The 23,795-nt window shown below is 35.9% G+C and overlaps 1 protein-coding gene across 6 annotated transcripts in view; it reads left to right on the top strand.

The window, feature by feature from the left end:
* CSPP1 (centrosome and spindle pole associated protein 1) overlaps positions 1 to 23,795 on the top strand; it is a 197,028-nt gene that overhangs the window by 151,090 nt on the left and 22,143 nt on the right. For 5 of the 6 annotated variants that reach the window (XM_027127955.1, XM_027127956.1, XM_027127959.1 and 2 more), the window contains 7 exons: positions 7,238 to 7,390; positions 10,620 to 10,732; positions 14,296 to 14,445; positions 14,803 to 14,949; positions 17,765 to 17,869; positions 19,629 to 19,695; positions 20,281 to 20,398. In XM_027127955.1, the coding sequence (XP_026983756.1) occupies positions 7,238 to 7,390; positions 10,620 to 10,732; positions 14,296 to 14,445; positions 14,803 to 14,949; positions 17,765 to 17,869; positions 19,629 to 19,695; positions 20,281 to 20,398 (853 nt within the window). The remainder of the gene's footprint in view (positions 1 to 7,237; positions 7,391 to 10,619; positions 10,733 to 14,295; positions 14,446 to 14,802; positions 14,950 to 17,764; positions 17,870 to 19,628; positions 19,696 to 20,280; positions 20,399 to 23,795) is intronic. The other variant, XM_027127957.1, reaches the window with a different exon arrangement.

Here is a 23,795-nt window from a genome sequence, read left to right as displayed (position 1 = left end):
ATTATGCCTTTGATTCTTTGTTAAAGATGACTTTTTTAAAAAGATATATTTGAGGCCCACTTAAATTAATGAGATAATTCTTTTATTTTCCAAAGGATTTATTCCTTTCCTTTCTTCACCTCATAAATACTTTCCTCACAGTTTTGAAGACTAGAACTCTTACTCTCTCTTTATAGATGAGATGATTTTAGGTGATGCATAGATAAGCCTAGAAGTTAAATGTTTATTTGAATATATATTAAAAAAACACTGGTTTTCTATTAATGGATAGTATTATAACATTTCCTTTGAAAGTAAAGGCATTTAACGAAAAGTGCTCTAACGAAGAACTCCCATTTCTCAGAGGCTTAAGGCTTAAGGCAGTGTAAATTTACTTCTCACTTAAGTCACATTCTGATGCTGTTTGGGTGGTTCTCCTCCAAGAGGTGACTTAGGAATGTGAGCTTCTTCCATTGTGTCATTCCGCCGTTTTGGAGTCCTTTATTTCTAGCTGCATAGATGTGGTCCAGAGGGTGGGAGAACAAGTTGAGAATTTTGTTGGGGCCTGGCCTGAAAGTGGAGGAATATCACTTTTGTCTTTGTTCCATTGTTCAGACCTAGTTATAAGGTTCTAAAGTAACTGCTTGGGAGGCTGGGAAGTTTTGGGTTCTTTATACCCAGGAGGAGGACATGAGATTGATAAGCATCTGCCCAGTCTTTGCTATTAAATTTAAATTGTAAATTGATAGAAACATAACAGTTACCACGAAGGAAGTGCTTATTTATGTAACAGAAACTTTGGGAAACACTGGAATAATTTCCTAGAAGTTTCCAGCTTGCTCTAAGATTATATCCAGTTCAGACAATACAATTACAGTGTTTTGTGTATGTTTAATTGGTGGAAGTGAGTAGGGTAAGTGTTTGTTATTGAATTATAAAATACTGTTTTAGAATTGCTTGACCTGACAGGAATGGAGCAAACTTTTCTGAGATTTTTACTTTTAGTGGTAATGTTTAGTTTGCTTATTTAATGCTACAGTCATGCCATGAAATAAAAAAGGTGTGCTGTTTTATCAAATGCAGTGGAACTTTTTTTTTAATGATATTTTCAAAGCAAGTAAACTCATCACTTAAAGAATATCAGTTTGTTTTGTATGTGGCTGTTATATTTTAGAGAGAGAGGGAACATAATTTTTCTTTTTAAAATATGTAGTAAAGGGCTTCCCTGGTGGCGCAGTGGTTGAGAGTCTGCCTGCCAACTCAGGGGACACAGGTTCGTACCCTGGTCTGGGAAGATCCCACATGCCGCGGAGCGGCTGGGCCCGTGGGCCACGGCCGCTGAGCCTGCGTGCTCCGCAGCGGGAGAGGCCACAACAGTGAGAGGCCCGCGCACCGCAAAAAAAAAAAAATGTAGTAAAGTTCAGTGTTTTGCTTTTTTTCATCAGATGGCCAAGACCATATAACAGGGGTTATGTTGGGTAACTTTAATTCAGCTGCTGGCTTTTCTAATTACTCCTGTTTCATCTTTGATCTTTTATTACAAACAAATTAAAGAAATTGAATGTTCACCATTATCTTCGCTCTCTAAGAAAGGTCTCTTTATAAGGTAAACTCGTTATTAATAAAATATCAAAATCTGTTACTCATACAATTTTAACATAGCATCAACCCTTTTAGAGTAAATACCTCTCGTTTTGATTACTTGTACTACACTTAAAATCTGTTTCTCAAAATGACAAAACTGTAGCAATGGAGAACAAATCACTGGTTACCAAAGATGATAGCTGAGGAGAGGGAGTAACTATGATGGAGTTTTTGAGGGTGATGGAACTCTTCTGTATTCTGATTATGGTGATGTTACTTGACTCTATTGTATATTAAAAATTTAAAAAACCTGTACACCAAGAGAAAAAAAGTGAAAAAAAAAATTTAAAAATACTTAACCAATTTGAAAGATAGCAGAAATATCTCATAGTTCTAATTGATTAATAGCAAGATTGCTTCACATATATTTGGTTAAATATTTGTATTTCTTTTATGTATTACATTTGCCCCAGTTAGATTTATGTTTGTTTTTATGCTGTTTATTGAGACACAATTTGCATACAATAAAATTCGCCCTTTTTTTTTTTGCGGTACGCGGGCCTCTCACTGCTGTGGCCTCTCTGGCCACGGAGCACAGGCTCCGGACGCGCAGGCCCAGCGGCCATGGCTCACGGGCCCAGCCGCTCCGTGGCACGCGGCATCCTCCCAGACCGGGGCACGAACCCGTGTCCCCTGCATCGGCAGGCGGACTCTCAACCACTGCGCCACCAGGGAAGTCCAAAATTTGCCCTTTAAAAGTGTTTTGTTCATTGAGTTTTGATAACTGATTCTGGTAACCACTGCCATAATCAAGATATTGAACATTTCTAACTTATCCAGCCCGATACCCTTGTCAGTCTCTGATCTGCACTCTGGCACAATAGTATTGCCTTTTATGTCTTTTTTTATGTCTTTGTCATACAGAAACTTAGTATGATGTTTTTGAGATTTATCCATGTTGTTATATATGTCAGTAGTGTATTTCTTTTTATTACTGAATAGTATTCTGTTGTGGGGAAACACCACAGTTGTTTATCCATTTACCAGTTGATGGACTTCTGGATTCTTTATAGTTTGAGGCTATTATGAATAAAGCTGTTACAAACATTCACTTACAGGTCTTTGTGTGGACATGTTTTCAGGTTTTTTGGGTAAATGCCTAGGAATGGAATTGCTGGGACATATAATAAGTGTATGTTTACCTGTGTAAGAAGCTCCCAGACCTTTTCCCAAAGTGGTTGTGCCATTTTGCATTCCCACCAGCAGAGCATGAGATTTCCCGTTGCTGTGAACCCTCATCAGTGCTTGAGATTGTCTTAGAAATTTGTCATTCTATTAAGTGTGTAGTGACATCTCATTGTAACTTTTTGTTTTGAAATAATTTGACTTATAGAAGAGTTGCAAAGATAGTATAGAGAGTACCTTTTACCTAGGTTCCCTTAATGTTAACACCTTACGTAATCTTGGCACAGTGATCAAAACTGAAAATTAAAATCGTTATGATACTATTAATTAAATGATAGACTTTATTTGGATTTCACCAGTTTTTCCCCTAAATCCTTATTCTGTTCTAGGCTCTAGTCCAGGATCCCATGTTGCATTTAGTTGTCATGTGTCTTTAGTCTCCTCCAGTCTGACAGTTCCTCTTTCTGTGTCTTTTTTGTTTATATATATATATAATAGCTTTATTGAGATCTAATTCCCATAACACACAATTTACCCATTTAAAATATACAATTAAGTAGTTTTTAGTATATTCATAGGGTTGTGCTAAAATCACACAGTCAACTTTAAAACAGTTTCCCCTTTGAATTGCTTTGGTACTTTTGTTGAAAATCAGTTGACCATAAAATTATTTCTAGACTCTCAGTTATGTCTCATTGATGTAGATGTCTCTCCATATGCCCTATTACTCTCTTCATTATTGTAGCTATGTAGTAAGCTTTGAAATGGAGAGGTGTGTCTTTGAACTTTGTTCTTCTTTTTCAAGATTGTTTTGGCAACTTGACTTCCTTGGCATTTTCATATAAATTTTACTCAGTTTGTCAACCTTAACAAAAAAAAGCAAGGTGGGATTTTTCATTGACTTTGTAAGTCAGTTTTGGGAAAGCCAGCATCTTTATTTAACAATATTAGTCTTTTGATCCATAAATGTGGAATATTTATCCACTAATTAGTCTTGGTTAACTTCTCTTAGCAATATTTTGTAGTTCTATTTTGTAAACCTATTTTGTTAATTGTATACTTAAGTATTTAATGTGTTTTGTTACTGTTTTAAAAGATACATTTAAAAATTTCAATATCCATTTGCTCATTGCTAGTTTGTTGAAATATAGTTGATTTTTGTGTATTGTCTTTGCTTAACTCACTCATTTGTTTCAGTAGTTTTTTTTTTTTTTTTTTTGGTAGATTCTTCAGGATTTTTTTTTTTTTTATGTAGACAGTCATGTTATCTGTAGACAGAGTTTTATTTCTTCCTTTCCAATCTGAATGCGTTTTACTTATTTTACTTGTCCTTTCCCTGGTTAGGAACTCTAGTACAATGTTTAGAAATCATGACACCAAATCGTGAAGTTTGGTGGTTTGAATCATTTGAGGAATTTATCCATTTCTTTTGAGTTTTTGAATTTTTTGGCATAAAGTTGTTCATAATATTTTATTATTATTCTTTTAAGCTCTGTAGGATCTATAGTGATGGCACCTGCTTCTCTTTTATTCCTGATATTTGTAACTTTTATATTCTTTCCTTTTTCTTAACCAGTTTGCCTAGAGATTATCTATTTGATTGATCTTTTCATAGAACCAGCTTTTGTTTTCATTGATTTTTCTCTGTTTTTCTTCTCTTCCTATTTCATTGATTTTTGCTCTTTACTATTTTCTTTCTTTTGTTTGCTTTGTGCTTTTAATTTTCTCTTCTTTTTCTGATTTATTAGTGTGGAAGCTTAGCTTATGGTTTGAGACCTTATTTCTTTCCTAATATATGCATTTAAAAATGCTACAAATTTCCCTCTGAGTACTGCTTTAACTGTATATCTCAGATTTGATATTTTATGTTTTCATTTTCATTCAATTCAGTTTTCTAATTCTCCTTTTCTTTGACCCATTGATTATTTAGAAGTGAGTTTTAAAAATTTCCAAATATTTGGATTTGCAAATGAAGCAACTGCAAAGGATTAATCTCCAAAATATACAAGCAGCTCATGCAGCTCAATATCTAAAATACAAACAACTCAATCCAAAATGGGCAGAAGACCTAAATAGCCGTTTCTCCAAAGAAGATATACAGATTACCAACAAACACATGAAAAGATGCTCAACATCACTAATCATTAGAGAAATGCAAATCAAAACTACAATGAGGTATCACCTCACACCAGTCAGAATGGCCATCATCCAAAAATCTACAAACAATAAATGCTGGAGAGGGTTGGAGAAAAGGGAACCCTCTTGCACTGCTGGTGGGAATGTAAATTGATACAGCCACTATGGAGAACAGTATGGAGGTTCCTTAAAAAACTAAAAATAGGGCTTCCCTGGTGGCGCAGTGGTTGAGAGTCCGCCTGCCGATGCAGGGGACGTGGGTTCATGCCCCGGTCTGGGAGGATCCCGCATGCCGCGGAGCGGCTGGTCCCGTGAGCCATGGCCGCTGGGCTGGCACATCCGGAGCCTGTGCTCCGCGGCGGGAGAGGCCACGGTGGTGAGAGGCCCGAGTACCGCAAAAAAAAAAAAAAAAGAAAACTAAAAATAGAACTACCATATGGCCCAGAAATCCCACTCCTGGGCATATACCCTGAGAAAACCATAATTCAAAAAGAGTTATGTACCACAATGTTCATTGCAGCACTATTTATAGTAGCCAGGACACGGAAGCAACCTAAGTGTCCATCGACAGATGAATGGATAAAGAAGATGTGGCACATATGTACAATGGAATATTACTCAGCCATAAAAAGAAACAAAATTGAGTTATTTGTAGTGAAGTGGATGGACCTAGAGTCTGTCATACAGAGTGAAGTAAGTCAGAAAGAGAAAAACAAATACCATATGCTAACACATATATATGGAATCTAAAAAAACAAACAAACAAACAATGGTTCTGACGAACCTAGGGGCAGGACAGGAATAAAGACCTAGACGTAGAGAGTAAACAAGAGGACATGGGGAGTGGGAAGGGTAAGCTGGGACGATGTAAGAGAGTAACGTTGACATATATACACTACCAAATGTAAAATGGATAGCTGATGGGAAGCAGCTGCATGGCCCAGGGAGATCAGCTTGGTGTTTTGTGACCACCTAGTGGGGTGGGATAAGGAGGGTGGGAGGGAGATGCAAGAGGGAGGGGATATGGGGATATACGTATGCATGTAACTGATTCACTTTGTTATACAGCAGAAACTAACACAACACTGTAAAGCAACTATACTCCAATAAAGATATTAAAAAAAAATTCCAAATATTTGGACATATTTCCAGATAGCTTCCTGTTGTTCACTTCTAGCATATATTCTGTTTTGTTCAGAGAATATACTTTTTTGTTATTTCAATGTTTTTAAGTTTATGAGATTTATTTTATGGACTACCAATTTTATATATATATATATATATATATATATATATATATGTATTTTTTTTTTTTTTTTTTTGGCGATACGTGGGCCTCTCACTGTTGTGGCCTCTCCCGTTGTGGAGCACAGGCTCCGGACGTGCAGGCTCAGCAGCCATGGCTCACGGGCCCAGCCGCTCCGCGGCATGTGGGATCTTCCTTGACCGGGGTACAAACCCGTGTCCCCTGCATCGGCAGGCGGACTCCCAACCACTGCGCCACCAGGGAAGCCCATATCTTGCAGTTCTTGAGTCAGTAATTTGTGAGTGTTTTAGCTAGATGGTTCTGTCTCAGGATCTCTCATGAGGTTGCAGTCCAAGATGTCACCTGGGGCTACAGTCGTTTGAAGTCTTGATTGGGACTGGAGAATCTGTTTCCTATATGGCTCCCTCACACAGCTCAGGAGGCCTCAGTTCCTTGCCATGTGGGCTTGTCTTTAGAGCTCCTTAAGTGTCCTTTTGAAATGGTAGGTGGCTTCTTCAGAGTGAGTGAGCCAATAGATCAAGCAAGGTGGAGATATATTGTCTTTCATGAAGTAGCCTCAGAAGTCATATACCATCATTGTGCATGCAGTATCCTTTTCATAAGAAACAGCCCACGCTCCAGGGGAGGGGAATTGAGCTCCATCTTTTAAGGGAGGATTGTAAAAAAATTTGTGGATATATTTTAAAACTCCACTCCACATGATATTTTTTCATTAGGAATACTAATGATGTTGGGTAAATTTCACTATGACTTGTTTTGAATTGTAACTATGTTTGTTCTGTATTTAAGATATTCAGAGTTCTGAAGTAACATAGATATGAATATGGTTTTTATGGGTTGTCAAAAATCCATATACTCTTAAGTTCTCTACTGATTTTGAATTTATTTTGTAAGGTTATTTTTTGAAAAATTTCTTACAAGTTTTGATAATTTTGTTTCTGTTTTCAGGGCACCAAGATACCATTGAATTATTCCAGCTCTGTCCTATTGTTTTCCTCTCCATTTGCCTACTTTAAGAAAATGTATTAAGTATAGTAATTATAGAAATGCATTTATTGAAATAAATGGCTTATTTTTCCCTCTCAGCTGATTTGAATAGGATGCACAGACAAAATACAGATGCCTTCCATAACCCAGATGCAAGAACATATGAAGATAAAAGGGCTGTTGTATCTCTAGACCAAAATTTAGCCACTTCAGATGCTGAGAACCTAGAAGATTCTGCAAATAAAAACTCAGGTTTCTAATCACATTCTATTCTTTTGTTTTTTTGGGTTTTTTTACATTTCTAAAGTTGTTCTGTTCTCCAAGAAAGTTCTTATGATTTTGAGAATTTGGTTACTCTGAGTCAGGAAGCATAACACATTATTCATGCTATTTACAATAACTTTTCTACATAGGTACTTTGAAAAAAGTGAATAAAGAAATACATCTTGCTCCTTAATAATATGTATGTATTCTCAGCTTTATTACTTGCTTATGTATACTTTAGCTGCTGCTAACACTTTTATTTTGCTGATGGGGAGGGCATTTCTTAAAATCAAATAGTCTTTCTACCCATACAGAGTTTGGTAAAGTTTATGGGTTCTTATACCATCAGAATTAGTTTGAATTAGTGAAAACATATCAGATGTTGTATGATAAATTATACGGTGAAATTCTTTTTTTGTTTGTTTTATAATCAGTTGCCCTCCCTTATAAAACCACAATATACAAAGAAATAAATGAAGTAATTAAAAGTTTACTTTGACTTCTGGTCACATCTGCCTTTCATAAGCAAATATCTTTGATTTGCTATTAAACAGGGTCCTTTAATTAAAGATTCTGTAAATTGAAGATTATTCAATATCTTTCTTTATGACTTGCCAGGAAAAGTTGTAATCATCTTTCTTTATCAAGTATATGTGAAAGTATGTTACATATTTAAAATTCAAATGAAGTTTAAAGAATATACCACCTTACACTATATTTTGATGTCTATAAAGTAACCATTTATTTATGACAAATTCTCTTTTGTACATTCACAGAAATTTTAATTTTAGACTAGAAAAGAACTCTATATTAGAAAGTCTTTCTAAAATGTCCCTGACTAATCATACAGTTTTTTAAAAACTTAAAAAAATTTTTAATGCATATTGGCCAAATAGGCAGACTAAATGGTGAGCTCTGATTAGAATTACTAGCCTTGCATCTTTCAAGCCTTTGATGGTAGCACTGATCTCTGCAGCCTTTTTGAACACTTCATGAGCTATGTGGTTGGTTGTTTCCATGGACAGCCTGTATCACTGTTTGATCTCTAATTACAAGAAAATGCTTTCGTACTTTGATCCACAATAGATTTTTACACAGTAGATCTAGTTTTGATTTTTGGAGTACTAAAATTATAACTTTTGATTTTGATGAAATTACTAATTTGGCTCTCACTCTGAGTCTGTAATAATTCAGTATACAATAGCAGCATCAAAACACCTTTCCATTTTATTGAAGAGAATTTTGACCTCTTTCTGATTATCATTATTTTTCTCTTCATTGGCTTCTGCTTCTGGTAGTCTTTATTGAGATCAGTGGTACAGACCCCTTCTCTTCCGTTCTCTTCTACACCCTGTATTGTTTGTAGTTCTCTCTTAGCCTAGAACTTTCTCTGTCATAGTAATAACACTTTAGGCATCTAGCTCTGCTTACAAAGCAAAAGCCCTGGAAAAATCAAAGCTTTCCATGACCCATTCCCAAGAAGGAGCACAAGCTTGATGATTGAATATGCATAGCAGAATTTATTGTCTATTGCCTTTCTGTACACTACCAGGGTTTTGGTGCAGCTGTTGTGGCCAGGATGCTCTAGTTTAAGAAATCATATAAAATCATAAAATGTTAAAATTTCCCTTTTTTGTGAATTGAAATTTCCTAAATTAACTTTCATTCCCTAAGAATTCACCTAAAACAGACTTTCTGAATGCAAAAAACTATTGAGAGTCACCTTATTTGTTGGTATGCCATCATATATGTGTAGGAGTGTGTGTGTATACTTAGGTATGTGTGTGTACACATACACATACATATGTGGCATGTAATATTTTAAAGGCTTTAAGGGAACTTGAATATACCTGAGCGTTGAATATGATAATGTATACTTAAGGTTCATTATCCTCTAATGTTTTGTCTTGATTAGGCCTGTTTCTGAGGCCCTTCTTAATGTTTGTTGTTTTTCTTTTACTTTATGGTTCTTGGATGAAAAACAATGTTGATAAAGTCCATACTAATTTGGCTTAAATTTATTTTTTCGCTTATTATGATGCCTGAATATATTTTCATTTTCTTTGTTTAGAGCATGTGTTTCCCTTTGGTTTTATTTTTATAGTGTTTTTATATTTGAAAGAACTTATCTTGCCTGCCTCTAATAATATTTTTCTCTAATTGCCTCAACGGTTTAGAATTTGAGTGATCATCAAAGTGAAACAAACTACTCAGTTTTGATTTGCTAATCAGCTTTTCCACCATAACATAAGATTTTAATGTTTAGGTATTGATTTGCCTTTCTGCTGATCTCTTCAAGTAAGCATTAATAAATTTAAACACAAAGGCAAAATAGACCTAAATGACAGCTAAACTGCAACGCAGTTGTCCTGCAAACACTATATGAGTGAGAGAAATAAATGCTTTAGATTGATGGTATAAGGAAACTAAAAAATGATATAAAAAGTTATGTGAGGCTTAAACACCAATTTTTTTTTTCTGCATTCAAAGAGACCCCTGGGGTATAATTATTTTCCAGGTTGCTCTTATGAAATAATTTTTTCCCTTTCCCAGAATGTTTAATACTATTTATAGGTAATATATAGCATATTTTTATTTTTCATGTTAATATCTCATTAATATGGTAGAATTTTTAAATAAAAAGTATTGCAGTGATTAAAATAGTCACTTTAATTTGTAAAAAATGTTTTTGGAGCTAACTTTCTAATCTATTCTTTAAACCATGGATGGGAATCCACTTTTGGAATTACTGATTTTTAAAAACAATTTTAGAAAATTTTTGTATGTGTATACATAATACATTTTAGTGTATAATTAAGCAGTGTTCTTAAGAAAAGGATATTTATATTCATAAATAAGAACTTAAACATGTACTTTTTTTTCTGTCTATAAATTTTACTTTAAAGCCTTTGCTGCAGTGAGAGTTGCTTATGTTATTAGCTTTTCTGTTTTCTTGATGTCTTTCAGGTATAGATATGTTATGCTTTTTCAACTGTGTGTTAATTTTATTTTAGTTTCACCATTTTTTTTCTCTCTTTACTTTTTATCTGGTCTTTAGATTCTAATCTCAGCCTTCTTCTGAGTTTAACCTCTGGAGTTCCATATTTAGCACATTTTTTTTCAAGATTTGAATTTATTAGCAAAGTCTTTATTCTTTAACCTTTATGTTTTCTAAGCACTGGCTAATGGTATGTTTTTGCAAAATTTCCCTTTCAAGGTCATATGCAAACACAGAGCTCTCCTTTTGCTCGGGGAAATATTTTTGGTGAGCCTCCAACTGAACTTCAGATTAAACAGCAGGAATTATACAAGAATTTTCTTCGTTTTCAGGTGAAATGCTTACTTGATCACAGTTTCAAAGTTTCATAAGAGTTTTTTTAAAAAAATTAATTATTTTTGGCTGTGTTGGGTCTTTGTTGCGGTGCGCCGGCTTCTCATTGCGGTGGCTTCTCTTGTTGCGGAGCACGGGCTCTAGGCACGCGGGCTTCAGTAGTTGTGGCATGCAGGCTCAGTAATTGTGACTCACAGGCTCTAGAGCACAGGCTCAGTAGTTGTGGCACAAGGGCTTAGTTGCTCCGTGGCATGTGGGATCTTCCCGGACCAGGGCTTGAACCCTTGTCCCCTGCGTTGGCAGGTGGATTCTTAACCACTGTGCCACCAGGGAAGTCCCCATAAGAGTTTTAATAAACTAAACTTGCAAAGATTTAATCCACAAGATAAAGAATAAATTCTAAAATGCCACACAGTTACTAAAATATCTAATTTATATAAGATATAAATTACATTATATTATATTATTATACTGTTCTACTTATGTCTGAAAAAGGAATAGGGAGACATGTTAGGTATACCAGTTGACTTAAATTTTATTAAATCATTAAGTGTTAAAGAATGCTGAAATTTCTAAAACTGAAACACTTAAAATGTTCACCTATTAGGCATAGAATGAATCTTTCTAGATGCTCACATGTGTTAGTAGAAAATAATTAGTTTTTTGCAAATGATTTGATATTCTTGACTCGTATAGTTTGTAAACAAATAAATATTAAATGTAATCACATTTTGCAATTATTTGCGTCATTTATGTATATAAGCAAATAGGATTTAAAGTACTAGAAATTGCCCAAAGGAAGATACTTGAGCATCAGGTGTTTATTAAGCAAACAGATTTATTGAACTCTCGTACTGTGGCCACCCTTGGGATGGAGCCTGAGGTGAATGAGAGGCCTGTTCATAGCGGGCTCACAGTATTTTCTCTCCTTACCTCCCTCCCCTCCATACCCACACTTACATCCCAGTGTCAGATTAATCCTGTGGCCAGGTTAATCTTCCTTTGATATGACCTCTCATGTTTTTATTCTTTATTCAAAACCTGGCAGTAGCGTTTCTTTTCTACAGAAAATGTCCATATTCTTTATTCTGACACTTCTGGGGCCTCCAGTCTAATCCCAACCTCTTAAACAGATTCTTCTTACAGAGATTCTATTCAAACATGCCATCTTTCTGATCCTAATTATTGTGGACTTTTAAGGCAGTGACATAATGGATGTAGTCTTAAGGATAATTGATCAGACATTACTGTTGAGGATGTATTTTTGGAGGATTTAAAAGACTGGAAGCAGGGGTGTTTTACTAGAGTGGTGACAGTGGAAATGGATGGAAAGACCTTTCAAAGGATCGACAGAATGAATAGAGATATTGACTGTAAGAGAGTAGCATCAGAGATCCCAAGGATACTGGCCACTTGAGTCAGGTAGCAGCAGATTGAGGGTCAAAGAATCACGTTTTGAACTTGAAGGACCCTCTGGTATATTGCCCATAATGATAGCAAGTCAAAATTATGTAGTTCCTATTATACTTACTGAGTGTTAGCCTGCTCTAGGGTAAATTCAGGGAAAAATAAGTCTTGCCACTTTGTAGCCTATTATTATTTATAGGATAGTTTCACGTATAGTATCTTATTAAACCTCAGTACTCTCTGAGGAAGTTATTACTCTTTTTATTTTATGACCAACTAAAATACAGGATGAGGCTCACCTTTGGTGGCAGAGCTTGCAAGTTGTGAGGCGGTGCTTGAACCCAAGTCTCCTGACTTTAAGTATCATATCTAGAGGTACTACAGTTATGTTTCTAGCTCTAGGAAGTCTTTCCTCTGGGAAAAAACTATGAGTAGTGGGGGGAACTTTGACTGTATAAGTTTCAGAATAAGTTCAACCTTCACTTCTCCCACCGTATAAAATGGTGGTTTATGTATTTTTCTTTTAGCAGCCTCTTAAAAATGCCCTTTTTCCCCCAAACAAAATCTAATCCAGAACTCTATGAAAATGTAAAATAGCTAAATGGTATTTATTTTTAATATCAACAATATAGTGTCAGACAAAAAGAATCCCCAAACTTAAGTGTTAAAAGAAATGTTATAAAATGTTTAAATCTGTGCACAAAGATGGCAAAGGAAGCCTCAGCTCCATGTCTGCATAAATAAGTTATACCGTTAGTTTAAGTTAGTGCAGCAGAAGTCTTCATGTGGTTAAAATTTGGTAAATAACACATGTGAGTGTTTAGATGTCATTTTTAATTGCAGCTTTAAAAATAATTACCAAGTTTAATAAAATATTTGCAGGACCCTTGAAGCACTTTTGTGTTATATGGTTTGAAAACCACTGACCTGGATGATAGCTTTTCTCTTTCCATTGAACATCTGTGTGGCATTTTTGTTGGAATGATATTTCTGTGGATTCATTAGGTGTGAGATCCATTTATGATTGTGACCCATTAATGGAGAAGTGACTTTGTCATTGTGATTTTTTTTTCATGGAGGAGGAAAAAGGGGGAACTGAGTATTAAATGTGAGGTTTTGTTGTATGGATCATGAATGATGTTTTCTCTAGGGCTATTGTAATTGAAGAAGTGATTACATACACACCACTTAGTATTAAATATTAGGATTGTACATATTTAATAGTGTTGTGAGAAAGAAATGTTGGAAAAAGCCCTAGCATGTAAAATCATGGCACATATAAGAAGACTACAGTTCTTATAGCTCAAAAGTTTGTCAGCACTAAATATAGCAACCTTGAAGCTAGAGGAAACGCAGACAAGAACTATAAAAATAATACGAATAGTCATAATCAATCCATACTTAAGAGGGATGAAAATCTATTGATATCCTTAAACCAGCATCATGATTACCCAGTACCCGTGCTGTCATTCTTCTCTATCTCATTCATGGAGGATGTAGACTATCTGTTAAGGTCCTCTTCCTTTCAGATCTTAGACTCTGTCTTAGAATATTCCCCCAGAATACTCAGCACTGCAGGCCCCAGGTGGCATTCAAACAAAACTTAGTTATGAATTCTTGTGGCTAAAATCCTCATTTACCTTGCCAGTAGATAGGAAAGGAGAAAGGCCATTCTAGGGAAGGGATTCCTACTTAATGAGTGATTGCTAAAATATTTCACTGTTGTTTTAGGATACTAATCACGCCAAGGAACTTTGAGACGTAATAGTAGCAGTCATTATAGAATAATATAATCATGAATTATTTACTAAGTACTTCTACATAGGAGGAACTTTTATGTTTTTTTACATACATTATTTCATTTCAATTCTTTGAGTACTGCCTTGAGGTATAGACATTAATAACTCTTTTTACCAGATGACAAAACTGAACAAGAAAGTTTCTTAAGGTCACACAGTCTGATGGAGCTGGAATTTTACTCAGAGCTCTTAACATTACATCATGTGGCCTCCCTAATAAAACATAGGAAACTGAAAAATTTAGGAACTTATTTTTACTTACAAAAAGAGGGCAAAATGTTGATAATAGGGTAAATTAAGTGGTATTCTAACTTTTCAGTAGTTTCACAAAGTAATAACTAGGTTTAATTCTTTAGATTGAGGAAAAGAAACAAAGAGAAGAAGCAGAGCGAGAGAGATTGAGAATTGCCGAAGAAAAAGAAGAAAAACGGCTTGCAGAACAGAGAGCACGAATTCAGCAAGAGTATGAAGAGGAACAGGAAAAGAAAAGGGAGAAAGAGGAAGAGGTGCATTCTTACCTACTGTATTTTTCTACTTAGTCTGAAAGTGAACTTCTTATTTTGACTTGAAAAGATATTTATTACTTACAAAGGAGAACGGATCCATATCCATTTGTTAGATGCTATTTTTATAAAAATGAAAGACTAAGAGATAAATGATGACTTTTTTTACAGACGAAAAACAGCTTAGGCCGACTAGGATGTTATAATAGATGCCTAATATTTTATTGTTAAGCAGACAGCTTTTTTATTTAAAGAACACTATATCATCTATACCTTCAATTTTATCTCTTTATTTCAAACAAATATGAATGAACTATAGAACGTGTGTATGGAGTGTATAATTTTCTCTTTATTTTAAAGCAAAGGCTGAAAAATGAAGAGCTTATTCGGTTAGCTGAAGAAAGACGAAAAGAAGCAGAAAGAAAGAAGAAAGAAGAAGAAGAAAAACATAACCTACAACTTCAGCACTACTATGAAAGAGAAAATATAATTGGTGAAGAAACAAAGGTAAGTTCCAGACAAAAATGTCTATGGAACCCGTAGTGCAACCCACTTTCACTGTGAGAGTGGTAGAGTAGTTAGCAAAACGAAGAGAGCAGAGAAGGTGCTTTTGTCTCTCCTTTCGTCATAGTACTTTTTCTGGGGGCAGTGCACTGAACTTCCTGTACTAAATGATGTCACTGTGCTGCGTTGTGTTTTCCCTCCTATGAACAGAATAGGCTTACTTTCTGTCGCCATTCTTAGTCTTGTTCCCATAGTCCGTAGACTAGCACCCTCCACACTGTTCATGACAAGACTGAAGGTGTTTGGAAACTTTTGTAGCAATTTGTCAATGTAATTTTATGTCTGTTGAATCTATAAAATAGCTGGCCTTGAATTGTGTAACATCTTTTAAAAGTTTTTATTTATCTAGTACAGTTGACCTTTGAACAATGCAGGGATTAATCTGTGTGTGTGTAATTTATAGTTGGCTCTCCATACCTGCGGTTCCTACACATCTGCACATTCAACCAGTCACTGACTACAGTACTGTAGTGTTTGATGAAGAAAAATATCCCTGTATAAGTGGACCTGTGCAGTTCAAACCCATGTTGTTCAAGGGTCAACTGTAATTCAGTCTTACTCTGTTTTACACATCTGTCCACAGTGGATTGGAAATTAAAAAAGAAACTTGTGGCTCACCACAGACTGGTTTGAAGTCCATGTCTCTGAGATGGGGGTTGATGTTCACACTTAGGCACATGAGTCAAAGTTATTAGACAGGAGTTTTCTCTCTAGAAAGCCAGTAGGCCCTTATGAAAATCCAGTTCACATCCTTGCTCATATTTCAAAGCTACATTTAAAATTTTGTTTGTATAGTATCACTAGGGACTTATTAAAAATGTGTCTTCCTGGTCTCATCTACAACGTGTCTAATTTACTAAGTGTGATTTAGTAACCCTTAGGGGTTTGGATGCAGTTGGCCTGTGAACCACACCTTGAAAAACCCTATGTCTTGTACGTTTAGCCCAATTTAATTTTTAAAAAATTGTTTTCAGAAATTTAGATTTATACAGACATGATTTCTTGTAAGTAGAATTGACAAAAAGATTACTTTTAACCAGTGTGCTCCTTGGGTGTATTTATGATGTGATTTGCTACATTGTTCAATGTGTAACCTACTATAGGTAACGTGAGCCATTTCTGGTGCAAATACACTTTTTGGATTTCTCATCCCAGGGTTTTATGATGATAGAAATAAGTATTCACAATTTGAATTTGCTGAAATGTTGTTTAAAAGGGAATTTATAGGGGCTTCCCTCGTGGCGCAGTGGTTAAGAATCTGCCTGCCAATGCAGGGGACATGGGTTTAATCCCTGGTCCAGGAAGATCCCACATGCCACGGAGCAACTAAGCCCGTGTGCCACAACTACTGAGCCTTTGCTCTAGAGCCTGTGAGCCACAACTACTGAGCCCACGTGCCACAGCTACTGAAGCCTGTGCACCTAGACCCGTGCTCCGCAGCAAGAGAAGCCACCACAATGAGAAGGCCGTGCACCGCAACTAAGAGTAGCCCCCGCTCGCAGCAACTAGAGAAGGCACACGCGCAGCAACGAAGACCCAACACAGCCATAAATAAATAAATAAAAAGGGAATTTATGAGTCAGATCTATATTTTTTGTTTTATTTTCAGTGTTGCAGGAACATTAGGCAGTATCCTTCATTTTTAGGATATATATAGTTGCTCATCCTTTTAAAGTATCATTGAAATGTCATATCATTCATATTTCTAATTGATAAAGTTTGTTTTCTAGAGCATCATTGGGTTTATAGCAAAATTGAGCAGAAAGCAGAGTATATTTTATTGTAAAATTGATTATTTGAGAATGAAGGTTGTTAGTTTCTCACAGTTGTGTTTCTGCCATTTTCTTACTATGTCTAAGAAAAAAGCTATTTCTTAGGAATATGTAATTTTATGACTGTCATAGTTTAATTGTGAAGTAACATAAAGTTTTAGACCAACTTTGTTCCATTTAATGCATTCTGCCCTCAATTCTGAAATTATCATTGCTAGCTGTCATTTTTTAATTTATGTAGGCCTGATATATATTTTTGTCTACTCTTAGTTTTTACTTTTGTGTCTGCATTTTAAATTTTTTAGTCTGTATATTTATTTGGTTTGTTAAAATTTGTTTTTTTAATCCTAATCTGAGAGTTATACTATCATAATCAATATATTTGATCATATTAATTGAATTTCTGACTTTTTTGTTTTTGCTTCCTTGACAGTTACTTGGTTTTTTTTTTTTTTTTAAATTATGTGGACTATGCTTTCTTTGCTTCATTCTCTGCAGTCCTTTAGAAGGTTTAACTTGTCTTTATAATTCTGCCTGTGGTCACCTAGAGTTTTTATTTTTAAACTTTGTCATATATTTCTAATTTTATCGAAGTCACTAGTGAAAGTAATATTTGATTTTGTACTGTGCAAAATGAACAATTTAACATCCACATTTATAAACATACATTTATATTTTTATCCAGATAATTCTTATTGTATTTTGTTGGGAGTTGTTATGTTTTCAGCATTTTGATTTTAATACGAAGTTGGGAACTATTAGCTTTATTACACTGTAACCTGAAACCCTGTTTTATTTCCTTACGGAGACATAGAAACTCTGTCACAATCCGTGATGCTCTTGGTGACAAGGGATCTAGATTTTAGAGATGTGTGTATGTATACACATACATGTTGGGGTGTGTGTATATATACACACACACATAGACATACGTTGGTGTGTGTGTGTGTGTGTATGTATATATATATATTTTTTCTCCCCCTCAGCACTTGAGACAGCCCTCTCCTGTAGTTCCTGCTCTTCAGAACAAGATTGCAAGCAAACTCCAAAGACCTCCTTCAGTTGACAGCATTATAACTTCCTTTATTCAGGTATATACTCTTTTCTTTTGATTTATTCATCTTTGCTAAGTTACTTTGGATTGCGGGTATTGAATGAGATTTTCTTATTCATCTTACTTAGCTAGATTACATTTTTCACATCTGAAATATAGATGATGTTTACATTGATTTGTCTGTTGCTTCAGTTATAAATGATAATACTTGGTGCCCCAAAGTTTAAATTCTTTTGACAGATCATAATTTAGCAAGTGGTACTTGTCCAGGCCCCTCAGGAAGGCCTTTTCTCTGGTAATATGTCTTCTAGCTAGCTGTAGCTATGCTAATAAAGTCCCTTATACTGTAAACTGAGCTACAATCAGAAAAGCGCCAGGAAAATGTTCCAGAAGGGTTGATCCTTGAGTTGACTCTTGAGGAATGAGTAGGAATTTGCTATAAAGAGGAGGAGGAAGAGGGACTTGCAGCATATGCAGAATCATGGAGGGCACTGTAAGCCAAGTGGCATGCGTGGAGAATACATGGTTTGTTCTGGCCTGCTGACACCTCACCAGATGGCAGAGGAGGTGAAGGCTAGAATGTATGCAGGGTGTTGTAGGGAGTGCTAAGGGGTTTGACTTTATTCCATAGGCCAGTGGATATTAAACAGGCTTTTTACCAGAATAGACAAACATATTAGAATGTTTTCCTCAAGCCCACCCTCTGAGATCTGATTTGGTAGGTCTGTGGTAATGTATGGGAATTCATGGTAATATTTTAAATAGGAGAATGACATGGCCATGTTTGCCTTGCGTAATGTTCTCTCAGGCAGTGGTGGCGTGGAGATACAGTATGGAGGCTGGGCAAGACTGTAAACATGGAGAAAAGTTAAGATGCTTTTGCAGAAGTCCAGATGTGACTTTGAGGACCTAAACGAAGGCAGTGACATTAAGAACTAAGAAGAGGTGACAACTTCAAGATATATTTATGAGATACAGATAGCGCTGTTTATTGACTGTGTGTGACGGGTAGGAGTCAGTGACAACTGTCAGGTTTCTGGTGAAGGTTCTATAGAGTAGGCAGCTGAAAATACAGGTTGTGGCCAAGGAAGGCGCTCTGCACGGGATTTATAGTTTTGGAAACTACTAACATTATTGCTTGTCTAATTAGTATGATTGTCTAGGATGTGTTCAGGGGAAGTAAAGAGGGCTGAGGATGGAACAGTAGGGAATTACCAACATATAAGAAGCAGAGCAAGGAAATTGGGAGAGTGGCAATGATATCAGTTGCTACTGGCCAAGTAAAATAAGGGCTTAAAATGCCCATCAAATGCATCACTGAGGGATCACTTGGTAGGAGACGCAAAGGCTGTATAGTGAGGAGTGAATGGGAATAAGGAAGCAAACACCGTATGCACTGCACATACTGTTTTTTAAAGAACGGCTATGAAGGAAGAGAATGGACAATAGATAGTGATGAAGGGTGAGGTAAGTTTTTTAAAAAATGGAGAGATTTTTAAGCACAGGCTGTTAGGAAGGTGGTTGGAGAGAGGAAGAGAGTGGACAAAAAACAGTAATTGATGGAGGAGCTGAGAGTGACTTATCAGATACAGAGTACAGGTGAAGGGATTATCTTTGGATGGGGCAAGGCCTCTCCCATTGCAGTGGGAAGAAAAAATAAATGTAAGTAAGCTTATAGATAGAGTGGTGGGGAGCTTGGTTTCTCTTACATATAGTTACTTCAAAATAATTCCTCTTTTAAAGCTTCTGAGTAGGGAAGACATACTGAGTTTATCTTTGTTGTGACTGTTAAACAGGAAAGTTCCATGTCCAGGGCACAGTCTCCTCCGGTACCTGCCAGGAAAAATCAGCTTCGTGCAGAAGGTAGAGTGGACTATTAAACCTGTAATCTAGACTATTTCTGTTTTTAACTTTTTGTTTTGAAAAACAGACTCACAAAATATGAAACAGTATAGAGAGGTGCTGTGCACCCTCCCCCCAGCTTCCCTCAGTCGTGCAATATCACAACCAGGAAATTGGCATTGGCATACTCCACAGACCTTCATCAGGTTTCACAGTTTTCACATGCACTAATTTACGTGTGTTTGTGTGTGTGTGTAGTTCTATGCATTTTTATCATGTATAAGTTGTGTAGCCACCACACAATCACGATACAGAACTGTCCATCACCACGTAGGAACTCCATTGTGCTGCCCCTTTATAGTTACACTCCCCTGTCCCCCCTGCCAAGAATGTTTCTTACCATTTGAAATTCCTGTATTATCAGAAATGTGTTTGTGGGTCTTAATGATGTTCATAAATATGATCTATATATATAAAGCATTAAAAATAACTTTCATAAAAATGTCACTGAGCATTTTAGCTTTATGATAAGTCAGGTTATGTTTAATATTTAACCTTTTATTCATATACATGTCTTATTTTTCACTTACCAATGTGAATTTGCAGAGGAGAAAAAAAATGTAATTATGGAATTATCAGAAATGAGAAAGCAGCTTCGTAGTGAAGAGCGGCGTCTGCAAGGGCGGTTGCTGCACATGGACAGTGAAGATGAAATTCATATAAGGCAAGTTTAGAATTGCATTTTTTTTTTTTTTTTTTTTTGTGGTTAGCGGACCTCTCACTGTCATGGCCTCTCCGGCTGCGGAGCACAGTCTCTGGACGCGCAGGGTCAGTGGCCATGGCTCACGGGCCCAGCCGCTCCGCGGCATGTGGGATCTTCCCGGACCGGGGCACGAACCCATTTCCCCTGCATCAGCAGGCGGACTCTCAGCCATTGCACCATCAGGGAAGCCCTAGAATTGCATTTTTTGTTTGTTCTTGTGTTCTTTTCTGTCAGGATAAGGAATTGGAACATATCCAATAATTCTACAGTTTTGGAACAGGATTAATTATCTTTATCATAGAGCCACATCTGTTAGAATTTTGCATGCTTGAAAAAAGTGTTTAACGGATTATTGGTGAAATTGTAATGACTGAAATAGCCTTTCCCTCCCCCCAAAAGAAATCTAGCTAAATAATTACGTTCTAGTGGAGGGACTCAGTATAACTAATTCAAAATAGTGTATGATTTTTTTAGTGTGTTTGCAGTATGTGGTAGGTTTTCTTTCTTTTCTTTTTTGGCAGAACGGCTCTTTCTTTAATTAGCTAATGTGCTATTTAATTCACATTCTTCAATTTTATGTAGATAACATTGCCTTCATAAAACATTTCTTCGCAATTGTAAAATCTATTCACTGTGAAAATATGGGATATTTAATGAATATTGATTTAACCTAATATAAAATATTTAAGCAGAGAATTTTAATTGTCCTTCCGTACTGCCAGTAGTATATTTATGGCAATGGTGATGACAGTGGTGGTGTTGATAGGAGGAAGAAAGAAAAAAAAGAAGAAAGAAGTAGCACTTTCTTGAAGGCAAACCAAAAGTGTTATCCCTAACCATGGCATCTTTAATAGGATTAGTGAAAAATCAGTATTGGGAACAGGCCATTCTTCAAGCTCTATCTTTGAGATAGTTTGCCTCACTACAGAGAAATCACTGAGTGAAAGATAATTGACTAAATTGGGACTCAAGTACAGAAGGCAGACGGATGCAGAAGTTCCTTTGTAAGCTAATCTAAGTGATAAGGAAGCCCAAGATAGGAAAGAGATGGTTGAAACAAGACTAGAAGAAGACATAGACTAGACAATTATAAAAACAATCTCCTTACTGTCCCTTTCTCAGTCTTCGAAAAAGTCAGGCATAGAAACTTGGTCCTTGAGAGGAAAATGATAATAGGAATGGAAAACTTCAGAGATGGAATAACCATTCCATCAGCAGTGTATTGTTTTCTGAAATACTTATTTTCCAGCAAAATAACTTAATAGACTACCAAACATTTCTGATCATTTTTGCCAAAAGGACTCATAAATTTTCCAAAGCAATATTCTTCAAACTGCAGGTTGCAGTCTTTTAGTAGGTTGTAAAATCAATGCAGTGGGTAACTACCACATTTTCTTTAAAGAGTGTTTATCTAAAAAAACCCATTTATTTTGGCATAATTTTAGTTTATAGAAAAGTTGCAGACATAGTATAGAGAGTTTCCATACACCCCTCACCTAGTGCTCGCTGTTGTTAACATCTTACATTCCCAGAATATGTTTGTCACAACTAAGAAGCTGACATTGGAACATTACTACAAACTAAATTCCAGACTTTATGGATTTCTCCAGTTTTTCCATCAGTGTCCTTTTTCTGTTCCAGGATTTAGTCAGTACAGGGTACCACACTGCATTTAGTTGTCGCATCTCCTAGTCTCCTCTATTCCGGGACAGTTTTTCAGTCTTTCTTATTTTTCATGATTGTGACAGTCTAGAGGGGTATTGGCCAACTATCCTATAGAATGTCCCCCAGTCTACATTTGTCTGATGTTTTCTCATGATGAGGCTGGGGTTAAGGGGTTTTGGAAAGAATAGCACAGGGTAGCCTTCTCATCACATCGTATCGGCAGGTATGTGACATCCATATGATAGCGCTGGAATCACTAAGTTTACCACACTGGCAAGAATTGAGAGGCGGTGGGAATAAGCTCCATCTCCTGGAGAGGGGTTATCTACATATATTATTTAGAATTCTTCTGTAAGAAAGATTTGTCCCTTCTCCTCTCTTTATTTATTCAGCCATTTATTTATATCACTGTTGTTTCATGTATATTTATTTTGTACTTTGGGTTATAATGTTATTTATAACATTATAACATTATAGTATTATGTTATTTATGTTGTTGCTCAAGTTGTTGCAACTTAGGCCATTGGGAGCTCTTTCATGTTGGCTCCTGTATCTCTTTGATATGTCCCATCCTTTTGTTTCTTGAGCACTTTTTTACTTTCTGTTACTGCAAGATGCTCCAGGCTCATCTTGTATATTCCCTGTCCCCTGCCCTGGAATCAGCCATTTCTCCAAGGAGACCTGGTTCCTCTTGGAGAATGGTATTTAGAAACCAAGCTCTCGGTGGGCACAGCTAGATAGTATATGTATATATACTAAGTCATAAACGTTATCTGTAATTGTTCCTGTGTCTATCAATCTGTGTACACATTAAATTCATACTGATATTTCTGAGTGTAATCCAGGATGTGGTAGGATTTTAATGTAGCATGTTAACCTGCCTAATTATGCTTTGCTTAGATTTTTGTTGGCATTCTCTAGGCATGTTCTGGCTAAGTAAACAAGGTGAGGAAATTTCAAGATACAGACTGGCTAGGTAATGGAATGTTAACCCAAGGTGGTAATTTTCAACAAAGAATTCTTCCATAGTAGGTCAACTACTTCTTAGTAATGGAGAGGTCAGTATAGTTTTTCTGTATTTACTTTCAAGATGTTATAAATGCCTTAACTTTTGCAGCTTTCCATATTCCAGACATGCATATTCCATTAAATCTAATGGATCATTGACTTTTTATTTTCTTTATTTTCATTCATAAACTGAAGACTGTGCTCTCTTTTGGCAAACCAGTGTAAGAAAGAGAAGCCGGGCAGCTTTTCAGTTTTCTCACTTGCAAATCTTACACAATAATTTCCACCCCATGAGATTCTAGTGAAGAATAAATAAATGTATGTATTTGAAAGCACTTTGTAAATTCTGTGTGCTAACTTAAGTTAGATAATATATGTTAGAATTACCATCATTTAGCAAGAATTGGTTAAATACATTTAACTTCGGGGTAGTGTTCGATATGTATTGTGATCAGCGACATCTCAGTGTTGGCTCTTTATTCCAGTTTTACAAATAGTTTCACAAAAAGAATCTCTTATTCATTAATTAATTCACCATATTATTGAATTCCTAATAGTGCTAGGCACCCCCAGCTCACATGCAAAGAAGAGCTAATAACCTAATTCCTAACTGAACAGCCTACTTGACTATTAGCATTAATGGTATACAGGAGTCCAATTTAATGGCCTCCAAAAGCCTTTTTAG

This window comes from Aethalodelphis obliquidens, unplaced genomic scaffold, assembly GCF_003676395.1.
Source record: "Aethalodelphis obliquidens isolate GAN/ISIS:26980383/991018 unplaced genomic scaffold, ASM367639v1 scaffold33, whole genome shotgun sequence".
Lineage (NCBI taxonomy): Eukaryota > Metazoa > Chordata > Mammalia > Artiodactyla > Delphinidae > Aethalodelphis > Aethalodelphis obliquidens.
Note: the sequence above shows the minus strand (reverse complement) of the source record. Positions and strands in the feature narration are given on the sequence as shown.